Raw genomic sequence first — 27,160 nt, forward strand, 5'->3', positions numbered from 1 at the left:
CAGTTATGGGAAATTGTTTTTTGTTGACATACATGTATAAACATACAGTCTGTTTATGCAATCTTGTGTGCACCTAATCTCCTGAACCCATGAACACAATTTAATGAAACTGAACACAATTGATTAATAGTAACCCCAATTGTGCATGTTGCATGTAACTTGTATTAAATATAACTAAATATTATCCACAGTTATGGGACTTTCTTTGTTGCTATACTATATACATAGAGTCTATATACATCCAGTCCACATAATTATAGTAAGTAAGTAAGTAAAGTAAGTAAATTCTTTATTTATAGAGGGTAGCTCATTTAGCTGATGCTAATCTTCCATGAGGCCCTCTCAAGAAGAAAACACATGTATATACAGAACATAATGCATAAAAAACATGAGTACATTGAAAATACAAAGGCATGTACATAAGAAAAATAAAACAAATACATATCAGAAAACAAAAAGGTAATAGTTTATGTAATTTTCATCCAGTTGAGACATGATGATTTAAAGCATTGTAATGAACGAGCAGATTTAACTTCTATAGGTAAACAGTTCCAAATAATTGGACCAGAATATAGCATACTATGTTTAAACAATTCTGTGTGCGTATTTGGTATACAAAAAGCCTTGTTTGTGTTTGATCGCAAAGTAAAAGAAGTATCATTTACTTGGGGTTTTTGCATGTACATTTCACAAATATAGTTGGGATGTAAATTATTTGCGATTTTATACATAAAACAGGCCTTTTTAAAACAAAGACGCTGATCAAATCGCTATATTGATAGAGAACATAATGCCTGGTTAAAATCTCTATATTCCGGACCTAAAATGATACGACACGCTTGTTTCTGTAATAGTATTAATTTGTGTATATTTGTGTACGTTGTGTTTCCCCATATGATAGAGCAATAGTCTAAATGTGGTTGTATGTAAGCTTTGTAAAACAAAATTCTATAACTCGTGTCTAGAAAACTCTTGATTCTTGATAGCAACCAAATTTACGACGACAACTTTTTGCAGATAGTTTTTATATGTGAATCCCATTTTAAATCATGTTGAATATAAACACCTAAGAGTTTTTCACCAGATGTTTGTCCAAGTATTACATTTTTATACGAAAGTGCGATATCATTAGTTTCCAAAAAGCGGCGTTTTTGTTGAGTTGTTATAAAAATTACTTTAGTTTTATCAGTATTTAACTGCATACCGTTCTCTAGGCACCATTTGTCCAAAATAGATAAGGCTGTGTTTAAATTAGTTTTCAAGACAAGTTTATCTTTTTGAACATCATAAAACGTGGTGATTATTATGCTGTCCTGTGTGCATCAAATTGCAATGTACTGTCTCAGTGTGTGTGGTGGGGGAATACATTCATCAGCTTTAATGATGGCTCTAGTTTTATCTTTATTCTTCTAGTGTTCTCAAAACAAACATCTTATTTCAGTTGTGGCTCTAGTGAGGCCGTTTACTCATGATGTCCCTTGTGACCCGCTGGTAGACAAGTACTCAGATTACTAACTTGGCCGAGAACCAGAATTACCTATGTTCAGCAGTGGGGATACACCACAGTAGTTAGAAGACAAAGAATGATCACAAAACTGAGAAGGACGGTAAATATTTTTTAAAAAAAGAAATGGTTAATTTAAGTTTTTCTTTTTAGACTTATTTGATGTTCAAACTGTTTTTGTTTTTTTTTAGTATTAACATGCAACACTTTTCCAGATTTTCCTAAGTGTATTTTGGCGACAAGTATTTTTTTTTTTTTTGGATAAAACTGTGGTCTTAGCAGGGACTACCTTAGCCTGGAAATTTAGGGAGAAGTGACTTCTCCCTCCTTGGGAAACAGGGAGAAGTTTTGAAATTTTGGGAGAAGTTCGGCAAACGTGAGACAGGACATTGCTTATACATGCATTAAATAACAATAATAATGTTTATTCAGTTCCATTTGTAGTATTATCTTGCTATGACTTAAATAAAAATGGTGAAATGTTTCAACAATACAGTACATATTTCTACTGTTTTACTGCAAAATATTTAACAACTTGACACAACAAATCTTTCCTCATATAATCAGTACTTAATATTTCTTGGATTAATTTTTTTCCTTCCTAGAGCAGCTTTTTCAGGTATGTGAGCATTCTGAGTTTAAATTTTTTTTATGTTCCTTCAATTTGACAAACTGTAGACAGAGTTTAAAAAACTCTCAATCTTACAATGAAATGTTATTTGTATTGATCAGTAGATAAAATACTTAAAAATCAGGGGCAATATTTTTTAAAACTATATATTTTGACATAAAAAATCTAAAAATTGGTTAAATGTATTACCTCCCTTTAACACATTTCAGAATTACCTAAAAGAGTTGTCTGCTATTTTTATCAAACAACAAATTTAATAGTTTGTCAAGGGCCATATATTTAACTTATATATGTTTTTAATGAAAGAGAAATGCAGATTAAAATGAATAGTAAGCAGATCCCAATTGAAAAATAAACGTCGGGAGTAACGGGTAGTCTACACTGTGATGGCAATAAAAATTTCGAAACGATATTTATCTGAAAACAAGAATAACTGGATAAGACAAGCACTGAGGGCGTTCGGTTGACCCGAGGTTCCGTGTTTTGACCCGCGAAAATCAAGAAAAACTCGTGGTTGACCCGCACAAAAAAAGTGTCCCGTGCGTCGGCTCGATCCGCGAAATGCGTCTCGAGTTCGAAGTTCTGCATTGTGAATCAAAATCTCGGTGAATTTCAATTGTTCGCTGCCACAAACTAAGTATGACAGTAGGCGGAGCGTCGTATGTTAATTAGCTACTGACAGATGTCAATCACTCCACGCGCCGACTGACACGTAATTAGGTTTGTAATTCGGAAGTTAATTATCGCCGTTTTACGAAGTTTTCGGGCTCTCTGATCTCCGATGTCGGTCAGCTTTAATTATTACTCTTTCATTCTTTAATTATCGTTTACTGCAATCACATTAAATGCAAACAATTAGCAGCTTATCATGCGGCGTCAATCTGAAATCGAGTGATCATCTTTTGTTGTCATGGACACGTTTCGCCGCGCGTGCCTCCCGGTGACATCCTGTGTATTGCGTATTGTGTTTACAGACTTTACATAACCGAGATGTATAATATCGGCGCACTTTATTGCCGATTATGTTTTCCTTTCATCCAATTTTAGGGCGACTTGAACTTCGCTTTTCTGGGCGGGAAGGGCGAAGTGAAATATTTTAAAGCGAAGTTTTCGCTCAACTTCGCCTAAAACGCAGTCCCTGGTCTTAGTGTGTTAGGCTTGAACCAGTTTCCTGTAAAATCATGCATCCTCTATTTTGGTTAAGCAAAGCTTGTTGCTCCTATGGAACAATATGTTCTAAAATACATTGTCTTGGTTAAAGCCCTATTTTCTTTGCTGGTAACATGGTGTTATTAGTATGCTGCCATTATCTTGATTAGGAACTATCTGTTCGGTTATGAATCATATAATATTCTTTAGAATTCATTGCCTTTCCTGTGAAAATAATATTTTAAGTTTGAACTTGTTTCATGCTGGGCACATCCATTGATGCTGAACTTCATTTTTGGTAGTCTAAGAATTATTTTCTAAATGAATGAAGTATATTGCACAAACTCCAGGCTCCTATCTTAAAGATTATTGTCACATTTTGGGGATCAAAAGGTATACAGTTTGTCCAAGCTGTAACAATGGTATGCATTGAGCAGTCTTCATATTATTTGACCTGAATGTTTCCTAAAGGTCAAGGTCACAGAGGTCAAGTCATGTAAGATCTTATTTAGGCCATAACTTTACCAGGTACACAGTATTTATTCATAAATGTTTGCCTCACTGAAAAGATGCAGTTTTCTGTCAAGGTCAAGGTTTCTTTAACTAAGAGGTCAAAGTTCATGTTAGGTCTTGTCAGGGCTGTAACTTTGTCATATTAAGAAGCAATCTTGTTTTACATGGCTGATATATTTGAGTCATGGATTGTGATGTCAGCAAATAAAGAACTTGAAATTGTTTACACCTGTAGGTTTACCAGATTATTTAATATCTTGATTTCTTATCTGAATGAACCCAATTACAATATGACAAAAGTTTAAGGGGAGAAGATAAATATTTATGCCCCCCTTTGAAAAAGGAGGGGTATATTGTTTTGCAGATGTCTGTCGGTCGGTCGGTCGGTCGGAATGTAGACCTATCCGTTTCCGGATGATAACTCAAGAACGCTTGGGCCTAGGATCATGAAAGTTGATAGGGAGGTTGGTCATCACCAGTAGATGACCCCTATTGATGTTGAGGTCTGTATGTCAAAGGTCAAGGTCACAGTGACCCTGAATAGTAAAACGGTTTCCGGATGATAACTCAAGAACACTTGGGCCTAGGATCATGAAAGTTGATAGGGAGGTTGGTCATGACCAGCAGATGACCCCTATTGATTTTGAGGTCAGTATGTTAAAGGTCAAGGTCACAGTGACCCTGAACAGTAAAACAGTTTCCGGATGATAACTCAAGAACGCTTAGGCCTAGGATCACGAAAGTTGATAGGGAGGTTGGTCATGACCAGCAGGTGACCCCTATTGATTTTGAGGTCTGTATGTCAAAGGTCAAGGTCACAGTGATCAGGAACAGTAAAATGGTTTCCAGGCAATAACTCAAGAACACTTGGGCCTATAGTCAAGAAAGTTGATAGTTAGGTTGGCCATGACCAGCAGATGACCCCTATTGATTTTGAGGTCAGTATGTTAAAGGTCAAGGTCACAGTGACCCTGAACAGTAAAACAGTTTCCGGATGATAACTCAAGAACGCTTAGGCCTAGGATCACGAAAATTGATTGGGAGGTTGGTCATGACCAGCAGGTGACCCCTATTGATTTTGAGGTCATTAGGTCAAAGGTCAAGGTCACATTGGCCAGGAACAGTTAAATGGTTTCTGATCTTCTTGTCCAAAACCATAGGGCCTAGGGCTGTTGATATTTGGTATGTAGCAAAATCTAGTGGTCCTCTACCAAGATTGTTCAGATTATTTCCCTGGGGTCAAATATGGCCCCACCCCTAGGGTCACATGGTTTATATAGCCTTATATAGGAAAAAACTTTGAAAAACCTCTTGTCCAAAACCACAGGGCCTAGGGCTTTGATATTTTGTATATGACATCATCTAGTGATCCTCTACTAAGATTATTCAAATTATTCCCCAAGGGTCAAATATGACTCCGCCCTGTGGGTCACATGGTTTTACATATACTTATTTACAGTGTGCATATAATTTCTGTTCCTTGTGCAATTACTAAATGCATCAAGGGGGGCATTTTGTGTTCGACGAGCTCTTGTTGTATATAAATATGTAAATATTCAATTCAGAGTTATGGTTTTTGCATTTATTCTTATTGTCACTAGTCATTATATTCTATGTTATTGAGTTCTGTTTAGTACTTATCAGTTACAAAGTTACAAAAATATCACATAAAATATAAAAAGGGGAGATGAAACTGTACATATCCTGAAACTTGAGTTATGGTTGTTTGCCTTTGCAGGTCATCTCATTTCATGTACCATCATTCCAGTACAAAAAGAGAATTAGGGATTCATGTGGTTTTGTCGATTTACTACATATATATATCTTAAATTGTTAGTAATACTGTGTATAGGCAATATAATTTGAAGATAAGATTTGTCAACAAACTTAATAACTGAAACAGCTTTGTTTTCTATTAATGATGATACATTTTGGTGTGGTAACTATTTAAAAGGCCATAACTCATTTATTTCGCATAGCCCATGCATATCCTGATTATATGCTCAACTTTGCTGATAAGTAAAGTATTATTGTTTATTTTGGTCAGGTCCTTAGAAAACTATTTAATGGGTTATCTGGAAAGCAAAATGCAACACCTTGATTTGCCAGTCAATAAATTAATTTGGGCAAAACATGTAATTGCTTTAACCAATATCCTGTCAATAGTAGTTGTCTTTATTTGCATTAGATCTGAACCTGTATCCTCATTAATTTAGAAAAACAAACATGTCAGTATTGTGAACCAATTTCTTTTCAAAAGACATTATCTTTATTTGCATTAGATCTGAACCAGTATCCTCTAAAAGTTAATTGAGAAAACCATGTCAGGTCTGAACCAATATCCTCTCAATAGTCAACTTGATATACATTAGATCTGAAACAGTATCCTCTAAAAGGTTAATTCGAAAAAAATATGTCAGGTCTGAGCCAGTATCCTCTCAATAGTAAGCTTGGTTAACATTATCATAATGATCTGAACTGTTAATTGGGAAAACCATGTCAGGCCTAAACCATTATTCCCTCAATAGTCAACTTGGTTTGCAATAGAAATGAACTGTTAATTGGGAAAATATGTCATTTCTAAAGCAGTATCTTCTCAACAGTCAAATTGATTTAAATAATATCTGAATCAGTATCCTCTAAAAGGTTAACTTAATTGGGAAAACCATGTCAGGTCTGATCCAGTGTCCTGTCATTCGTCAACAAGGTTTACATTAGATCTAAACCAGTATCCTGTAAAAGATTAACTGGGAAAACCATGTCAGTCCAAAACCAGTATACTGTCAATAGTCAACTTGGTTTACAAATAATTATGTGAACCAGTATCCTCTGAAAGATTAATTGGGAAAACCATGTCGGATCTGAACCAGTATACTTTCAATGGTCAACCTGGTTTACAATAGATTTTTACCAGTTAATTGGGAAAAGTATATCAGGCTCTAGGTCAACCAGTGTCATCACAACAGTCATTTTCTTGCATGGAAAGAGATGGTTGGGCACTGAATAAGTTTCCTCTGGAAAGAAATCTCAACTGGGAATAGGTGAATTGGTACTGAACCAGTTAATGTCCTCAAAAAAGTGGTTGTCTGCATTTGGAACAAATTGTTAGGCTCTCAACCTGTATCGTATCCTGTACAAAGCAATTGTTGTGGCATTTATCTTTCTATTTTCCATCTAAATAATGAGAATTTGCAAAAGTTACATTTTATAACATATTTTTGGCAGACAAAGCTTAATTAGATTGTATGCCCTTGTTCTGTTTACCTAAATGTTTTCTAGAAAATTCAACTTTAATGCAACTTTGTAGAATTTGGGGCAGGCTTTTTGCATAATGTACATCTGCTGGTAACATCATTTTTACGGTTCTCAAATCTACTCAGGTATTTATACTACATTTTGACCAAGGTATTTATACTACATTTTGACCAGGGACTTTATGTTGAGTTACTTGCATCCTTCCTTTGTATCCTCCCCTTGCACTGTTCACCTCCCAGCACACACCCTGCACTATGTTTGCCTCTTTCTCATAAAGTTCCAAGTCAAATTTAGTAATGTATCATCAGATTTTAATCGTTTTTCATGGGTGGTTAGTATGTAGTTAGTCTACATCCAAATTATTTTGTGTAATTTAAATGAAATGTTCAGCATGATGTAATGTTGTGCACAAAAGGTCAGTACCTCAAAATATCAAATTCACAGACAAGGGCACTTGCATTTCACATTCATTTACAGTACTGGTATTTATTTTTGTATCTCAGCAACAATGTTTAAACAGTTCAGTGGATTCCAATGAAACTTTAAACAAATGTTAAACATAATAAGAAGGTATGTTGAGAGTCTGGTATGTTCCTTGGTAATTAGGTCAAAGACAATGCCACATTTTAGTCCAGATTTACCATGACTGTACAGTTTTATGTATCCCAGAAATAACTATGAAGATTCAAGGGATTTCAGTGAACTATTATCACATTGTACAATTCTAAAAATCATGGTTACCAAACTGGGGTTCTGTTAAGGTAGTGAGGTGGGCTGACATTTTGGAATGACATTTTCTGGCCAGTTTTGAATGGCTCATTGTCAAGGTCACTGTTGCCAAAACAGCATATTGTCACCAAACTTGGTGTGTAGCAAGTTTTTACAGTTTCATTGCTTACAGTTGTATTAAAAATCTGTAAACTGGTCACTGGTACTAAAAGTAGGGGGAAAAAAAGTTCTGGTCAACAATAACGGAAGATAAAATGGCCAAGACATACTGGTTCAAGATTTATGAATAAATCAATATGTCATACAATACATTTTAGGGACAGATTCATTTATTTTTGGCTACATTCTGGGTACAAGTATAATATCAAAGAGGGGCTGAATTCTGTGAAGAATATTAATAGGATCTAGTGTTGTTAGGATACCAAATACTTGTAAAAAGTTTTGCATTTAAGGAAAATTTCTTTGCTTACATTACATCAGAAGCTTATTATGTCAAATGGGAGAAAGCTGCTACTGGTTCATGTTTAACTTGTGTTTAAAGACAATGTCATTCATTTCTGATGCATTAAAATTTTGTTATGTTATTGGGGGGGGGGGGGGTGAGCATTTGATGTTTTACTGGAAATCCTTTATATTTTTGATCAAAATACTACTAAAATTTTCAAAGGCAAGGGTAAATATCATCTTTAAAAATACTGAAAATAGTCTTTGATAAGGGAACTAATAGGTTGGCTGGCTGCTGGTTCATGTATCTGCATTAAGACTCTCTCATTTATTTCTAGGGCAAGTGATTGTATTGTGATTAGATTGTTTAGTCATTGTAGGGGCATAAACACAATTCAAAAAGGGTTACTTTTCTCCCAAATTGAGCCAAAGTTCCCATGGTGTTGGTCATCTTTCAAAAATACTGTATTTGCTTGCTGTTGGTTAATATTAGAATATAGAATGTTTGTAAAACACTTAGCTTTTTGGAATATGATAGGTCTGGGTAAAGAAATAGATAGATAGATAGATAGATAGATAGATGGTTACTGTCTTATATTGAACTACAGTACTGTATTTCAACTGTTTCACACATAAGGCTACCAACCCTATTAAAATTTTATCACCTACAAATGCATCCTATATTTTTTCAAGACAGTTCATATAGTTGCCATCAAAATTAGAATAAAAAAAATTCTGTCCTATCCTTCCTACACTTGTGAGTTGTTTATCCAGAAAGCAAAAGTATACATTTTATAATAATATGGTGTGAACAGATTATTCATAGGAATGATAATGGAGAAAATGCGTATTTTTGATGATGATATTAGGGGAAAATGCATATTTTTGTTAATGCCAAATTTAGAAACATACCTTTTTATCAAACATTATTTCTTCACAGACATTGCATGTACTTTAAATTTTTAGGTCATGAAATCTTTATCTTGGGAACTATTTTTTAAACATTTAAAGGAGAAATAAAATCTAATGGTAGAATGATGCATTTCTTCGAGTTTTGTTTTATGAAATTCTAAGCATATATTCTTATAAGACAATCAATTGAAGGGACATTTATGTAGTTTAAAGTTTTGATAGAGCATTTCTGTCTTTGCAGTCAAGATGATGGGAAGAAATTTTTTTGTATTAAAATCTATGAGAAGATGTTTTTGAAGCATAAAATGCAATGAGGCAAGTTATAGTTGGGTCCAGCACTGACATTAGCAAAACATTAGCATCCAGGTCTTCAGTTCGTTAAAATGTTACATATATAAATACGCATAGGGTTTACAAATTTTGTGGAAAGTAGTCTAATGCTAGATACATGTAGATGAAATTTTTGATAGAATTTCAGTATTTTTGCAGTGTGTAATGATTTAATTTGTACTATGAAGTAGAGACCAGCAGTTTACTTCTTTGTAATGAAAATGAAATATGACTTCTAAGATTTAAAATTCTAGGATTTTTATTATAATGAGACAGCTTTAAGACATATCAGTTCAAGGTCAAGGTGGTATGGTGAGATCATAGGCCAAATTAGGCAGTTTTTTTATGTAAGCTGTTTATCATTTTTACCTCTGAAAGATTTCAAAGAATTTGGCACAAGATTTGCAAAATTGAGATGACATGCATTTTGGTCTAGTGTCAAGGTAGTATTGTGAGATCAAGGGTCAGATTAGCAGGTTTGCATGCACATTCCATATCTTTAACCCAGAAATAACTTAGTAGTCAAATTGTTTGCATTTTGCAACTTTCAGTCATGTACAGGCAAGGTTAAAAATTGTGGGGTCAAGTTTACATGGTGAGAGGTCACAGGAAAGGTCAAACAGGTCACGTGGTATTTCAGGTCTGATTTAAAGTTTCAAATAACAATAAGAACAAGCATTTATCACAGTTAGACTAAGGCCTACTTATCTGTTTATGCTAGGTAGAAAAGTTACAAATATATTCACGCTCCAAGTTTAATGAACCTGTTCGTATGTGGTGAAAAAAAAATCATGAAAAAGGGTTTTGCATTAGTGGATTGTACTTGGCTTAAACATAATAGTGTTAGAGTATATTATGATATGAAAATATCCATATTATTGCAGATTAAACATCTTTTACAGCATAAAGAAAATTGAGCAGTTTGATTCTACATACTGTTTTAGCTATAAAATAAATATGTTAAAATTTGTACAAACACATGTAAGAAGATCCTTTGGAAGCATATATATGGTTTTAATTAGTTTATTTTCGAAAGGTATGGAAATGTGCAATAACACTCATGCCCTCTAAACATTGGTCTTAGCAAGTTACTGTAAGTATTGTTAGACTAGAGTGAGTTTTCCATATTTCTTGACTGTCTTCACAATCGGTATGAAATGAAATAGTTGAGCACATGAATTATTGAATGAATTATTTGAAAAATGCTCCATATTTAAAGACTGAAAGATAAGATCATTTCTCTTTATTCTACTCTCTAGTTTATCTATAAATACAGGTTGTTTGCAGGTACACTAGGGTGTATATTTCTTCACTCCAACTGTCACATCCACCTAACTCTAGCTACCTATCCCACAGCGTCCCTCCATGATGCTACTAGGGTGTATCTTTCTTCATTCAAACTGTCACATCCACCTAGCTCTAGCTAGCTATCCCATGGCGTCCCTCCGTGATGCTACTAGGGTGTATCTTTCTTCATTCAAACTGTCACATCCTCCTAGCTTTAGCTAGCTATCCCATGGCGTCCCTCTATGATGCTACTAGGGTGTATCTTTCTTCATTCAAACTGTCACATCCATCTAGCTCTAGCTAGCTATCCCATGGCGTCCCTTCATGATGCTACTAGAGTGAATATTTTTTTCTGCTAACTGTCACATCCTCCTAGCTCTAGCATACTATCCCATGGTGTCCCTCCATGATGCTACTAGGGTGAATATTTTTTCCTGCTGTCACATCCTCCTAGCTCTAGCTAGCTATCCCATGGTGTCCCTCCATGATGCTACTAGGGTGTATCTTTCTTCATTCTAACTGTCACATCCTCCTAACGCTAGCTAGCTATCCCATGGCGTCCCTCCATGATGCTACTAGGGTGTATCTTTCTTCATTCTAACTGTCACATCCTCCTAACTCTAGCTAGCTATCCCATGGCGTCCCTCCGTGATGCTACTAGGGTGTATATTTCTTCATTCTAACTGTCACACCACCTAACTCTAGCTAGCTATCCCATGGCTTCCCCCCATGATGCTACTAGGGTGTATATTTCTTCATTCTAACTGTCACATCCTCCTAACTCTAGCTAGCTATCCCATGGCCTCCCTCCATGATGCTACTAGGGTGTATATTTCTTCATTCTAACTGTCACCCCACCTTACTCTAGCTAGCTATCCCATGGCGTCCCCCCATGATGCTACTAGGGTGTATATTTCTTCATTCTAACTGTCACATCCTCCTAACTCTAGCTAGCTATCCCATGGCGTCCCCCCATGATGCTACTAGGGTGTATATTTCTTCATTCTAACTGTCACATCCTCCTAACTCTAGCTAGCTATCCCATGGCGTCCCTCCATGATGCTACTAGGGTGTGTATTTCTTCATTCTAACTATCACATCCTCCTAACGCTAGCTAGCTATCCCATGGCGTCCCTCCATGATGCTACTAGGGTGTATATTTCTTCATTCTAACTACAGTCACACCACCTTACTCTAGTTAGCTATCCCATGGCGTCCCTCCATGATGCTACTAGGGTGTATATTTCTTCCTGCTAACTATCACATCCACCTAACTCTAGCTAGCTATCCCATGGCGTCCCTCCAGGATGCTACTAGGGTATATATTTCTTCCTGTTAAATATCACATCCTCCTAACTCTAGCTAGCTATCCCATGGCGTCCCTCCGTGATGCTACTAGTGTGTATATTTCTTCCTGCTAACTATCACATCTTCCTAACTCTAGCTAGCTATCCCATGGCTTCCCTCCATGATGCTACTAGAGTGTATATTTCTTCATTCTGACTATCACACCTGTGACTCTAGCTAGCTATCCCATGGCGTCCCTCCATGATGCTACTAGGGTGTATATTTCTTCATTATAACTGTCACATCCTCCTAACTCTAGCTAGCTATCCCATGGTGTCCCTCCATGATGCTACTAGGGTGTATATTTCTTCATTCTAACTGTCACATCCTCCTAACTCTAGCTAGCTATCCCATGGCGTCCCTACATGATGCTACTAGAGTGTATATTTCTTCATTCTGACTATCACACCTGTGACTCTAGCTAGCTATCCCATGGCGTCCCTCCATGATGCTACTAGGGTGTATATTTCTTCATTCTAACTGTCACATCCTCCTAACTCTAGCTAGCTATCCCATGGCGTCCCTCCATGATGCTACTAGGGTGTGTATTTCTTCATTCTAACTATCACATCCTCCTAACGCTAGCTAGCTATCCCATGGCGTCCCTCCATGATGCTACTAGGGTGTATATTTCTTCATTCTAACTACAGTCACACCACCTTACTCTAGTTAGCTATCCCATGGCGTCCCTCCATGATGCTACTAGGGTGTATATTTCTTCCTGCTAACTATCACATCCACCTAACTCTAGCTAGCTATCCCATGGCGTCCCTCCAGGATGCTACTAGGGTATATATTTCTTCCTGTTAAATATCACATCCTCCTAACTCTAGCTAGCTATCCCATGGTGTCCCTCCATGATGCTACTAGTGTGTATATTTCTTCCTGCTAACTGTCACATCCTCCTAACTCTAGCTAGCTATCCCATGGCGTCCCTACATGATGCTACTAGAGTGTATATTTCTTCATTCTGACTATCACACCTGTAACTCTAGCTAGCTATCCCATGGTGTCCCTCCATGATGCTACTAGGGTGTGTATTTCTTCCTGCTAACTATCACATCCTCCTAACTCTAGCTAGCTATCCCATTGCGTCCTTCCATGATGCTACTAGTATATATACTGTCACATACTGCCATTAGGGCCAATATTATATCCAACTAGCTCTCAGATATGCTACCAGGTTGTATATTTCATCTCTCAGGCTAGCCAAAGGGTTACCAAGAAAGATGTTGCATAAAGCCAGCCAGCCCATTTATTCTTACAGCCTACCTTATATATTACAAAATGCTCATCTATAATTTAGATCTTGTTGGCAGTATATTCCTTTCAACAAAAGCATTTTACTTTAGATAGTCTATATATTACATCTGGCTCTGCTGTGTGCTACCAGGTATCAAGCTAGACAAAGCTGCAACATAGTTTGGTTGTATACAGTCAGCTGGCATTCTTTTCTTCTTATTTTCCATCTACCTGTCCTTTGTCTTTCAATATTTAGCAACTTTTGATTACAGAATTATTCAAACTTAAAATCATCTGCTCATTATGGAAATATGGGACCTATTAAATTAATATGAAATTAGCAATTACATTTTGGCCTATCACAGTTAGTAATTCAAAACAGTTAAGCTTGTATGAGTTTTCTCCTTTCTAAAGCAAACCTTGAAGCTTTAAAATTAAACTCTGCATTAGAATGTTTGTTTTCAGAATATTAAGAAAAAAGTGTTATTATCAGTTAGTCAAAGTCAAATTCTAGTTAGAGAACCAAGGATTATTCTTCACTGAACTAAACCAAATTTTTATAAAACATACACCTCTGACCTCTGTAACAATCAAACAGACCAAGTATTGCCACAGTTACTGCCCTTTACTGTCAAATTGCAGATATTAACAGCGTGCCTTATTAGTTTTATTGTGCCCCCCCCATGAGTGGTGGGGGCATATAGATTTGGTCTTGTCCGTGCATCCGTGCGTGCGTCCGTCCGTCCGAAGTTCGTGACACGCCTAGCTCAAAAAGTATTTGATATAAATTCATGAAACCTTGCATGAGTCTTTATCATGATATGAACTTGCGCACCTCCTATTTTTCGTCTGGCTCCGCCCCCTATTTTTAGAGTTATGGCCCCTGAAATAGTCAAAAATGCACGTTATCACCTTGTGACGCGCCTAGCTCAAAAACTATTTGATATAGATTCATGAAACCTTGCATGTGTATTAATCATGATATGAACTTGCGCACCTTCTATTTTTCATTTGGGTCTGCCCCCTATTTTTAGAGTTATGGCCCCTGAAATAGTCAAAAATGCACATTTTCACCTTGTGACACTCCTAACTCAAAAAGTATTTCATATAAATTGATGAAACCTTGCATGAGTCTTTATCATGATATGAACTTGCGCACCTCCTATTTTCGTTTGGCTCCTCCCACTATTTTTAGAGTTATGGCCCCTGAAATAGTCAAAAATGCATATTTTCACCTTGTGACACGCCTAGCTCAAAAACTATTTGATATAGATTCATGAAACCTTGCATGTGTATTAATCATGATATGAACTTGCGCACCTCCTATTTTTCATTTGGGTCCGCCCCCTATTTTCAGAGTTATGGCCCCTGAAATAGTCAAAAATGCACATTTTCACCTTGTGACATGCCTAGCTCAAAAAGTATTTCATATAAATTGATGAAACCTTGCATGATTCTTTATCATGATATGAACTTGCGCACCTCCTATTTTTATTTTGGCTCCTCCCCCTATTTTTTGAGTTATGGCCCCTGAAATAGTCAAAAATGCACATTTTCCCCTTGTGACGCGCCTAGCTGAAAAAGTATTTGATATAGATTCATGAAACCTTGCATGTGTATTAATCATGATAAGAACTTGCGCACTTCCTGTTTTTCTTTGGGTCTGCCCCCTCTTTTTAGAGTTATGGCCCCTGAAATAGTCAAAAATGCACATTTTCACCTTGTGACACCCCTAGCTAAAAAAGTATTTCATATAAATTGATGAAACCTTGCATGAGTCTATATCAAGATATGAACTTGCTTACCTCCTATTTTTCGTCTGGCTATGCCCCCTATTTTTAGAGTTATGGCCCCTGAAATAGTCAAAAATGCACATTTTCACCTTGTGACGCGCCTAGCTCAAAAAGTATTTAATATAAATGGTTGAAAACTTGCATAAGTCTTTATCATGATATAAACTTGCACACCCCTAATTTTTTGGCAGGTTCCACCCCTATTTTTAAAGTTATGGCCCCTGAAATAGTAAAAAAATGCACTTTTTCACCTAATTATGTGCCTAGCTCAAAAAGTATTAGATGTAAATTCAGGAAACCTTGCAGGAGTCTTTATCATGATGTGGCCTTGCACTCTTGGCATTCTTCTTGAGAATCTTACTCTTATTACAGAGTTATGGCCCTTGAAATAGTCAGAATAGTGGATTTTTTGTTTGTGATGCTCATAGCTCAAAAAGTATAGGGCCTAGAATAATGAACCCTTTTCATAAAATGTTTGTTGAGGCTATACCCCATTAAGACTGCAAACATTTGAATTATTGCCCCTTATTTGTGACTAATGTACCTGTGGGGGGCACACCCTGTGTCCTACAGACACATTCTAGTTTTTCTTTGATCTCAACTACACATACACAAATTGTGTATTTCTATATAATCTAGGTCAAGTTTCATATTTATGCACCACCACAGTGTCATTTCCCTTGAATTAGTCAAAATTTCAAAACTGACAGTGTCTGCTTAATGACCAGAGTGTTTGTTCTTTATCTCAGAAATACTTCTACAGAATATATTTATCATAAAATCCAAGTCAGATTCAATGAATTGAAAGTTAAGACCTGTATCTCCAGATTGATGGCCTTTAAATTAGTCAAAATTTCAAATTGATACTGGTTGTTTTTGTTCCTTTGATCTCGCTCATACTTGATATTTGATAATTTGCTAGTGAAGACCAAGCTCCAGAGTAATGACCCTTGAATTAACCAAAATTGCAAACTTTGAATCTTAATTTGTAGAGTATTATAAAAAATAGTTAATTTGATTGGGATATGTTTTTGACAGTCTTTTTTATTTCTGGCACTGTTTGACAAGAAAGTTAAGTGTTGGTTGCTACTTGTATTTGTACAAATTCTCAGCGGCCGATATTTTAATTTAGTAAGGTATGAAAGTCAGTAAAAACTATTGTATTGAAAGTGAATTAATTTCAGTTAATGGTATGTTTGATTCACACATGGTTCTTTAGTACTAACCAGGTTACTAGTTACACTGGGGGTTCTTTTTAGTACAGACCAGGTTACTATGTTACAGCCAGGTTACCATGTTACACACAGGGTTCTTTAGTACTGGCCAGGTTACCATGTTACATGCATGGTTCTTTAGTACTGGCCAGGTTACCATGTTACACTCCAGGTTCTTTAGTACTAAGCAGGTTTCACTGTTGCACTCTGGGTTCTTTAGTACTGGCCAGGTTACCATGTTACACACAGGGTTCTTTAGTACTGACCAGGTTACCATGTTACACTCAGGGTTCTTTAGTACTGACCGGGTTACCATGTTACACTCAGGGTTCTTTAGTACTGAGCAGGTTTCACTGTTGCACTCTGGGTTCTTTAGTACTGAGCAAGTTACCATGTTACACTCAGGGTTATTTAGTACTGAGCAGGTTTCAATGTTGCACTCAGGGTTCTTTAGTACTGACCAAGTTACCATGTTACACTCAGGGTTCTTTAGTACTGGCCAAGTTACCATGTTACACCCAGGGTTCTTTAGTACTGACCAAGTTACCATGTTACACTCAGGGTTCTTTAGTACTGAGCAGGTTACCATGTTACACTCGGGGTTCTTTAGTACTGAGCAGGTTTCAATGTTGCACTCAGGGTTCTTTAGTACTGACCAAGTTACCATGTTACACTCAGGGTTCTTTAGTACTGAGCAGGTTTCACTGTTGCACTCTGGGTTCTTTAGTACTGACCAAGTTACCATATTACACTCGGGGTTCTTTAGTACTGAGCAGGTTTCAATGTTGCACTCAGGGTTCTTTAGTACTGACCAAGTTACCATGTTACACTCGGGGTTCTTTAGTACTGAGCAGGTTTCACTGTTGCACTCTGGGTTCTTTAGTACTGACCAGGTTACCATGTTACACTCAGGGTTCTTTAGTACTGAGCAGGTTTCAATGTTGCACTCAGGGTTCTTTAGTACTGACCAAGTTACCATGTTACACTCAGGGTTCTTTAGTACTGAGCAGGTTTCAATGTTGCGCTCAGGGTTCTTTAGTACTGACCAAGTTACCATGTTACACTCAGGGTTCTTTAGTACTGAGCAGGTTACACTGTTGCACTCAGGGTTCTTTAGTACTGACCAAGTTACCATGTTACACTCAGGGTTCTTTAGTACTGAGCAGGTTACCATGTTACACTCGGGGTTCTTTAGTACTGAGCAGGTTACCATGTTACAAGGTCAAGTAAAACTTGATAAGATTGCTAAGGTAGATAATTGTTGTATCAAGACTTTTGTAGGTAATAGTTCCAACAAAGTCTTTTGTCACAATAGTAGCATTGCTGATCATGTAACTTAAATTTGATTGTGTTTTAAAACATTGGCATTGTCTATTAAAAGAGTTTTCTTTTTTAATTAAATTCTGAAATTGAATTGTGTTTTTGAATTCTTTGGCATCTAAGGAAAAAGTCATTGCAATGTCTGTTGAAGGAATATTTTGTAAAATACAATGGTAAGGTCTGAAAGTTGAAATAAAGTATAAAGTTGAAGTGGCAAGGTAAATGAGTTGAATCAATGCAAGACCTGATCTTAACTTTCCTAAACTTTAAATCCGTTAGAGCCAACTTTTTACATAACAGAAATATAAGACAGTTGTTATTAGATAACAGAAGGTATTTTTGTTAAGTTCAGTAGTGGACAAAATTGGTCCAAAAACACCACAGTTACTGGAATGAGCATAAATTGTCATAATTCATAATGTTACCACATTCCTGAAACAAAACTGAATGTTATAGAATGTATATGACCACAAGATATTGGGCAAGATCATTTTGTAAAACCAGAGTTATGGTAAGTTTCTATACTTCATGTTGTTAAGACATTAACAGCCACATTTCTTGAGCAATTTGTTATGCTAGCTATATAAAATAACTGATAAAGAGTCACTGTGCTGTAGTAAAACAAGAGTTATTGCCCATGAACAATCATATAGAATATAATACAGAATAGGTGTTGCTACAAGACAAAAAATTGGCAAGATTGCTCAAGTAACATACAAGATATGGCCCTTGAATATGTCTTCATAGTGTAATTTCACAGTGTTCACTTTATATTAGCAATTTTTACTGTCCTATTAATACAAAACCAAATTAGGTTATTTTCTTCCCATAGGCAGATACAGAAAGTGGACTAAGTAATCGTCGTAACATATAGATCACTAAGTCATTCATAAAAGTCCTTGTTAGCACCACAGAGGAGACATCTTCTACCCATCTTACATAAAGCCTGGCAGAAATTAAGTCCAAATACAACCTTGGTTATCTCGGGTAAAGAAGTTACTGGGTATAAATCATAGAAGACCCATGTTAGCGCTATAGAAGAGATATTTATATTTCTGCCCCTTTCAGAGAGTTTGCTTTTAACAAATTAGGGTCAAGATAGAAACTTGGGCACTTCAGGTTTTAAAGTAGGTCACTAGGTCAACTTAAAGTTAAACTAGGTCATCTGATGGTAGAAGTCACCATGTTATCTATCTTATTTAACCTGTGTAAAACCTGTCAGAATGTTTTTTATTGAGAAGAAAGTTCAGAAAGAAACTAAATCATTTATTAAGGTCAAAACAAATATCACAGAAAAATCTTGGTTACACTAAAAAAAGATACCTGTACCAGATATAGAACTTGGTCAAGCAATCTAGCACTATTTTGACCCTTTTATTTTTTGTAGAATTTAATCAAAAGTAATTTTGGTGTAAGTTTCAGATTAAAGCATTTTTATACTTTATATTATATTAAATTATGGTTAGGGTAGGAAGTTTAGGGGGGTAGGAGTGAGCATTGTTTTGTTGTTTTTCTCTGCCAATCTTGAAGACTGCTGAGGAGGAGATGCTGCTTCAAAAGATTGGCAGAATTATTTTTTTGTTACAGCTGCCAAGGCCTGACAGATCCCTTTACTATTGATTGAGACATGCTATCGACTGCCATCGAGGATAATCCGGTGTCTATATATCCGTAAGATGCAGAGGTTTGGATCAACTTGTCTACAATTCTGTGCCGGCAGTGTTTAGATGAAGGTTGTTCCTCTGTGTTTTGAGAGATGGGAATCAGGGATTGTGAGGATTTTATTTATTTCAGGTCCGCACCCTGCCAATGACAACTGACTGTATGTCCCGTCCATACATACAGTCGGCAGGATTTTCTTTCAGCATCAAGACCTGCCTAGGAAGACCTCTATGAGGAAGGCAGGATTTCTTCTTTTCCAGGTTCAAGGCCTGCCTATAAGGCTGCTGAACATACAGATATGGCAGGTTATTTCTTTCAGATTTCAAGGCTTGGCAGATCCCTTAACTGTTGATCAAGACAGCTACCCTACCATCGAGGACCCGGTGCCTATATGTCCGCAAGATGGAAGGAAGTGTTTGGGGTAACTATTTTACAATTCTGTGCCAATTCTGTGCCGGCAGATTGCTAGATGATAGTTGTTCCTTTGTTGAGTGAGACGGAAATCAGGGATTGCAAGGATTTCTTATTTATTTCAGGTCCATACCCTGCCTGGGTCTTCTAATGTGTGTTTTACTTGGACGGAACATACATTGGGCAGGATTTTATTTCTTTTAGGTTCAAAGCCTGCCAGGAACGGGCAGGATTTTTTCTCTTCCAGATTTCCTGTGAATTTTTACCTTGCATTACCAGGACAGGCTAGACTGTTAGATTTTTTTTCATGTAGCTCACTTCTGCAGCATTAAATTCTGGCCTTAGTAAAGCAAACTTTCTTGACATAAAATAATTTGGCAGATTGTTTCCTGTTTTGGCTTATTTGTGATTACAGCTTGACAGCTAGAGACTTAAATATTTCCATGGAAATGCGGAATGGTGCCAGTACAGCTTGACAGCTAGAGACTTAAATATTTCCATGGAAATGCGAAATGGTTGTTTCAGCACTAACTACATGAGATGGTAAGATGTTCTGCTTTACCACAGTTCTGGGGAAAATGAGTATTTGTAATAGTCAACTGTGGTAGAAGGTATTTGCAGAGCTAAGTGATTATAATGTCTGGAGATCAACATGATAATGAACCATTTTATAAAATAAAACCAACCTTCTGGATTAGAGGGAATTCCAATTTAGATTTGTTAGGATATTTGTGACTGTGCCCAGGGTCTTGCTATAATTATTTACTACAAATCTTGCAGCTTACCTTTGAATGTTTTCTAACTGATCTATATCCTTATGATGATGAGGATCCAAAACACTGGAACAATACTCTAAAGTTAGTCTGAGAATGGTGTTATAGGCAGCATCTTTCTCCATTTTCATTGTAAATACTCTAATTATTCTATACCCCCCACCAAACATGTTTAGGGTTGGTGTGGGGGGGGGGGCTGTATAGGAGTCAGCTTTGTTGCATCATGTCCCGTTGTGTCATGAAATCTATATCTCGGTTATTACTAAATGAATTTGATTCAGACCACCTTATCACCCACATCATGTAACACAAGGTGCATAACTCTTGCTCCAATATTTCCTGAATTATGCCCCCTTTTTGCTTAGAACTATACTTATATAGTGTTTTGACACACTTTATCTGTACCTCTCTTATTACTTAATATTTTTAACACAGACTCAAGCTATTGTGCAATATTCATCCACCATTTGAGTCATTAAACACTCCAGTGACAGTTCTTGACAGGTTTAATTGTTTTTTTGGTACACTGGTGTGACATAAAATACAGGTAAAGTTTTAATTTGTCTACAGACCACCAATTTTATATGTAGTTATGGCGCCTTTCCAACTTAAAATTTGTCAAACTTATGGTACATGGTATTTTGGTACACAGATGTAACATCATAAAATACAGGTCAATTGATTTAAATTGCACCTTCTTGTGGCCATGTCTTTCTTATGGTTGCCTTTCTTCCATGACAAGACCATATTGTGGGGGTATTCGTCACTCCTGTGACAGTTCCAGTTAAATAATTCTACTGTCCTGCATTGTATATAATCTTTCATTCTCATATTATTTTTCTGATAACATATAACCTTGTGTTTTATTTTGTCTTTATTTTATTTATGTTTATTGTTTCTGTATATAGCAATGTATATGTGGACCATATTGGAAATTGGCTTAGTCAGATATGCTATCCACTATAAATAAAGTTGTTATTATTATCATAAAACTCTGATAAAATCAAGTCCCATAACTCTACATGCAGTTTTGCCAAATTATGCCCCCTTTTGGACTTAAAAATTCTAGTTGAAGTTTTGCGTGCAAGTACATACTTAGCTATTACTAAAAGGCATATAGAAATATTACTAAAAGGCATATAGAAATATAACTATCAAAGCAGTGGATCCCAAACCCAGAAAACTGCGAGAACTTAAAATATAATTGCACACTTTGAGAGAATAAAACAATGTCAATTGTTAAAATGTGTGTACATATATTGAATTACAGGTCTGTCATAGAGTTAGTTATAGCCAAGATAACAGATGTTCCTGTTCCTAGATATATTCCTCCAGACCAAGACTAAACTGAAGTATGTATTATCTGATAATGCTCAAGTTTTTTAGAAATTTACTGTGTTTTTAGCTTCACTATTCAAAGAATAAGTAGGGTTGTTGCACTTGCCTTTGCATCGACATCATGCAGTGCTGGTTAAGTTTTTTTCATGTAGTTCAATATCTTCTTCAGTGCTTTTAAGATATTTAACTGAAATTTAAGGTGCTTGCTAATATTGATAATGTCCATTGGTGTGACAGTCTGTGTAACTCTGTCAGCAATATTTTCAAAATTATGCCTATTTTCAACTAAGAAATACAGGTTAAAGTTTATATAAAGTCCAGTATCTTCTTCATTACAGAGTGCAGTGCAGTGTGTTTTACCATTGCAGATACTATGTTAAAACTTTACTCTCATTTTTCATGTAATAAACACTAGGTTACAGCATCAAGTCCCATAACTTTTAATATGAATTTCAAAAGAAATCTTCCCCTTCTTTGACTTAATAAATCTAGGTTGAAGTTTTGCATACAAATTGCTCCCTCCATAAGTCAGTACAGATAATGAAGTGAAACAAGTTATTGAGTGTATAAAACATGGAAAAACATGTATGTCCTATAACTCTGAATTGTCTGTCAGCAAAGTTAAAAAAACAACAGGTTAAATGTTTGCATGGAAATTACAATCTCTAAAACTAATACATCTACTTAAATGAAACTTTACACATCCAGTCTAATATTTAATACATTATGCCCCATTTTACTTACAATTTCAGGATAAAGTTTTGATGTATTTTCACACTTTAATACTGAATGGATTTGATTCAAACTTAAATAAGTTAGTATCTATCATCACCAACATTGTGTAACACAAGATCTATAACATTGGCACTACTTACGGTTATGCCACATTTTTACTTAGAATTTCAGTTTAAAGATGTGATACACTTTCACTTTATCTTGGTTTTTACTGTTTACTGTATGGATTCAATCTTAAAACACTTCTCCCACACAGTCAACCCATCATATGGTACAGGTGCCTTACTCTAGATTCTTTTCTTACCAAGAATGTGACCTACTGACCTACTTTCTAAAAAATTTAGCATCATTTGAAGCATGTAGCTCATATTACTCAGGTGAGCAATCCAGGGTCATCATGACCCATTTGTCTTGGTAAGTGGAAAACCACAAATTCATACCATAATGAAACAGCTGTTTTAGCAGCAAAATTATTACTCACAAAATTAGATGATTTCCCAGTATATGATAGATTATTTGTAAGTATTCATAAGACGCTGAGTTTTTGAAGTAATAAAAGTAACAGTTATGACGTTTGTTCATTACAGGAAAAACATCAGATACTGGCAAGCTTTAAGCCTCTACAAGAAGGGATAGCTGCCTGTATGAACTGTCCAAACACCAAGGTTATACAAGAAGTACACAGTCTCTTGTAACAACTGATGAGCTTTTTCTCAACAGAACCAGTCAACTCTAATGTTGCATCAACATAATATGAAGAACTAGAATGTGTGTGTGCCTGTGTCAGCAAGGTTGTCTAAAAGAACTCACCAATAATGACAAGTTTGTATCTTGTTTTCCGCTTTCTGTCTTTTAAGAATAAGGGTGTATAAACACGGCTTCAGATTTCAGTATTCTTTAGTCAGTGCTATGTGTATGGATGAATATCAGCAACTATCAGCAACTAAGGACTATGGGAATTATAAATTAAATCAACATCCCAGTTGTTTAGTACACAGATGATACTGAAAGCAGCATGTATACACAAACAAATTCTAAATTAATGTATAGATGCATATGATATTTTTGTTTTTTTAGGAGATCAAATTTATTTCAGTGAGGGAGCACTGTATTATAATAATTATGTCTCCCCCCACTGTTGGAGACATATTGTTTTTGCCCTGTTTGTCCGTCCTTCCGTTCTTCCATACCTCACACTTCATTTCTGATCAATAATTGGAGAACCATTTGACCTAGAACCTTCAGACTTTATAGGATAGCAGGGCTTATGGAGTAGGTGACCCCTGTTGTTTTTGGGGTCACTCTGTAAAAGGTCAAGGTCACAGGGACTTGAACATGGAAAACCATTTCCGATCAATAACTTGAGAACCACTTGATCTAGAATGTTAAAACTTCATAGGATGATTGGTCATGAAGAATAGATGATCTCTATTGATTTTGCGGTCACATCGTTAAAGGTCAAGGTCACAGGGGCCTGCACATGAAAAACCATTTCCGATCAGTAACGTGAGAACCACTTGATCTAGAATGTTAAGACTTCATAGGATGATTGGTCATGAAGAATAGATGATCCCTATTGATTTTGCGGTCACATCGTTAAAGGTCAAGGTCACAGGGACTTGAACATGGAAAACCATTTCCGATCAATAACTTGAGAACCACTTGATCTAGAATGTTAAAACTTCATAGGATGATTGGTCATGCAGAATAGATGATCCCTATTGATTTTGCGGTCACATTGTTAAAGGTCAAGGTCACAGGGGCCTGCACATGAAAAACCATTTCCGATCAGTAACGTGAGAACCACTTGACCCAGAATGTTGAAAATTCATTGTCACAGGGGCCTAAAACATGGAAAGCCATTTCAGATCAGTAACTTGAGAAACACTTGACCACACTTGACCCAGAATATTGAAACCTAATAGAGTGATTGGATATGCAGAGTAGATAACATCTATTGATTTTGGGGTCACTCTATTAAAGGTCAGGGTCACAGGGGCCTGAACATGGAAAAACATTTCCGGTCAGTAACTTGAAAACCACTTGATCCAGATGTTGTAACTTCATAGGATTATTGGACATGCAGAGTAGATGACCCCTATTGATTTTGGGTCACTCTGTTAAAAATCAAGGACACAGGGGCCTGAAAATGGAAAACCATTTCCGATCAATAACTTGAGAATCCAGAGAACCACTTGACCCAGAATGTTGAAACTTTATAGGATGATTGGACATGCAGAGTAGATGACACCTATTGATCTTGGGGTCACTCTATTAAAGGTCAAGGTCTCAGTGGACAGTACATTGAAATCCATTTTCGGTCAGTAACTTGAGAACCATTTGACTTAGAACCTTCAAACTTCATAGATTGATAGGACGTAAAGTTTAGATGACCCTTATCGTTCTTTGGGTCACTTGAGCTAAGGTCTAGGTCACAGGGGCCTGAACATAGAAAACTCTTTTCAATCAATAACTTGAGAACCACTTGACCCACAATGTTGAAACTGAATAGGATGATTGGACATGCAGAGTAGGGGGTCATTTGATCAAAGGTCAAAGTCACAGGGGCCTGAACATGGAAAACCATTTCCAATTCATAACTTGTGAACCACTAGGCCTAGAATTTTGAAACTTAGTGGAATGATTGGACATGCCAAGTAGATGACCTCTATTGCAGCCACCATCAGTGTCTTTTTGACTTTCGCTCCTGTCCCTTATTGACTTCTTGCCTATACCACTGTGCATTAGGGGATACATGCGCTTTTCTACAAAAGCATCTTCTAGTATTACCAGGAGTTGCTCTATGTAATGTATGGTATTCATGAAAGGGATAATTACTGTTCTTTAACATTTAGAAATTTATGTAATGCTAAATAGATATTGTATGAACATATATTGTATTTAGTTCTTCATATCTTACATTGTATATCTGTGGTTATGCACTTTAAGGTATAGATTGATATGAGTATTTGACAAGCTGTTCTTTCAGTTGTACTGAATTAATTTTTGATATGAACTCCCTTAGGTATGTTAAACTTAACCAAATTATCAAGAATTTTGAAGCAAATACTGGTCTGTTCAGATATAAAGAGCATATCATTGAAATATAAAACTGACAGAAACAGACGATTTAAAGTCAGATGATAATGTATATTTACAGTTGTGAGTGAACTTCTGATACTCAGCCTTGACCTAGTGAAGAATCGGGTCATTGTCATGGCGATGGAAATGAGGAAGAATTTATAGGTCAGATCGTGATCGAGCTTGTTGAGAAAACTCCAGAAGGCTATAACAAAAAATGGTTGAAGATGGGGTCAAAACCAAGGTAACATCATGCTTGCTTATTTTGGGCAGATAAATGTGTACAAGAGGGACTGTTGACAGTTGTCCCCCTGCCTCCATTTTTATGGGAAAATAAACTATGTAAAACTTGATAGTACTGGAGAATTGTGTTATTAAAGACCACCATCATGTGACTGAATTACTATGAAAAGAAGTGCTAAAACACAAACAGAACTATTGACAATACTGGTGATGTATCTTTTTTTACTCTTTCTACATTGTATTTTGATATGTTTATAGGGTACAATTGCTTTGAATCAGTTGCCATCTATCAGAGAAAAGGCCATTCTGTTGGTTAAATTGATGGTACATAATAGAGTAAAATATTCATTGATAATCAGGAACTAAATGCACAAATTCTCGAACTTGTCATCTACATCTACAGGTAATAAATATACTTATGAAACACAACTTTTCTTCACATGCAACTTTTCAGCGTACAAAGGACAAAGTTCTGTTTTTCCTTCAGCCATGTTTATTTGAGACTGGTTTGTGTTCAGAGCGCCAAGTCTTGTACACATATATATTACTTAGAGACATTTTTAGCTCACCAGAGCCAAAGGCTCAGGGTGAGCTATTCTGATCACTCACCGTCCGGTGTCCGTCGTCAGTAAACTTTTACTTTAAACGACATCTCGTCATAAACCGCTAGGCCAGTTTCATCCAAACTTCACAGGAATGTTCCTTGGGTGAAGCTCTACAAAAATTGTTAAAAAATTGAATTCCATGCAGAACTGGTTGCCATGGCAACCGAAAGGAAAAACTTTAAAAATCTTCTTCTCATAAACCAGAAGCCCTAGAGCTTAGATATTTGGTGTGAAGCATTGCCTAGTGGACCTCTACCAAGTTTGTTAAAATCATGACCCCGCCCCAGGGGTCACTTGATTTTACATAGGAAAATCTTAAAAAATCTTCTGCTCAAAAACCAGAAGCCCTAGAGCTTAGATATTTGACATGTAGCATTGCCTAGTGGACCTCTACTAAAGTTGTTCAAATCATGACCCCAGGGGCACTTGATCTTACGTAGGAAAATCTTCAAAAATTTTCTAGAAATAAACCAGAAGGCCTAGATCTTAGATACTTGACATGTAGCATTTCCTAGTAGACTTCTACAAAAAAATTTCAGATCATGACCATCGGGGTCAAATTGACCCCGCCCCATGGGGTTACTTGATTGTACATAGAAAAATCTTCAAAATTTTCTTAAAATAAACAAGAAGGCCTAGAGC

General features: G+C 36.3%; 1 protein-coding gene and 1 long non-coding RNA gene across 2 annotated transcripts in view; both read left to right on the forward strand.

The window, feature by feature from the left end:
* LOC123552567 (uncharacterized) overlaps positions 1 to 20,210 on the forward strand; it is a 59,443-nt gene extending 39,233 nt beyond the window's left edge. Inside the window, exons 5-6 of the long non-coding RNA XR_008370778.1 lie at positions 1,442 to 1,607; positions 20,159 to 20,210. This is a non-coding gene — a long non-coding RNA (uncharacterized LOC123552567). The remainder of the gene's footprint in view (positions 1 to 1,441; positions 1,608 to 20,158) is intronic.
* Positions 20,211 to 20,237: 27 nt separating this feature from the next.
* The window catches only part of LOC128556548 (uncharacterized), a 29,710-nt gene continuing 22,787 nt past the window's right edge, over positions 20,238 to 27,160 (forward strand). The window contains exon 1 of the mRNA XM_053542009.1: positions 20,238 to 20,286. Coding sequence (XP_053397984.1) covers positions 20,284 to 20,286 — 3 coding nt within the window. The 5' untranslated portion in view covers positions 20,238 to 20,283. The remainder of the gene's footprint in view (positions 20,287 to 27,160) is intronic.

The sequence above is a fragment of the Mercenaria mercenaria genome, chromosome 4 (genome assembly GCF_021730395.1).
Source record: "Mercenaria mercenaria strain notata chromosome 4, MADL_Memer_1, whole genome shotgun sequence".
NCBI classification, from domain to species: Eukaryota; Metazoa; Mollusca; class Bivalvia; order Venerida; family Veneridae; genus Mercenaria; species Mercenaria mercenaria.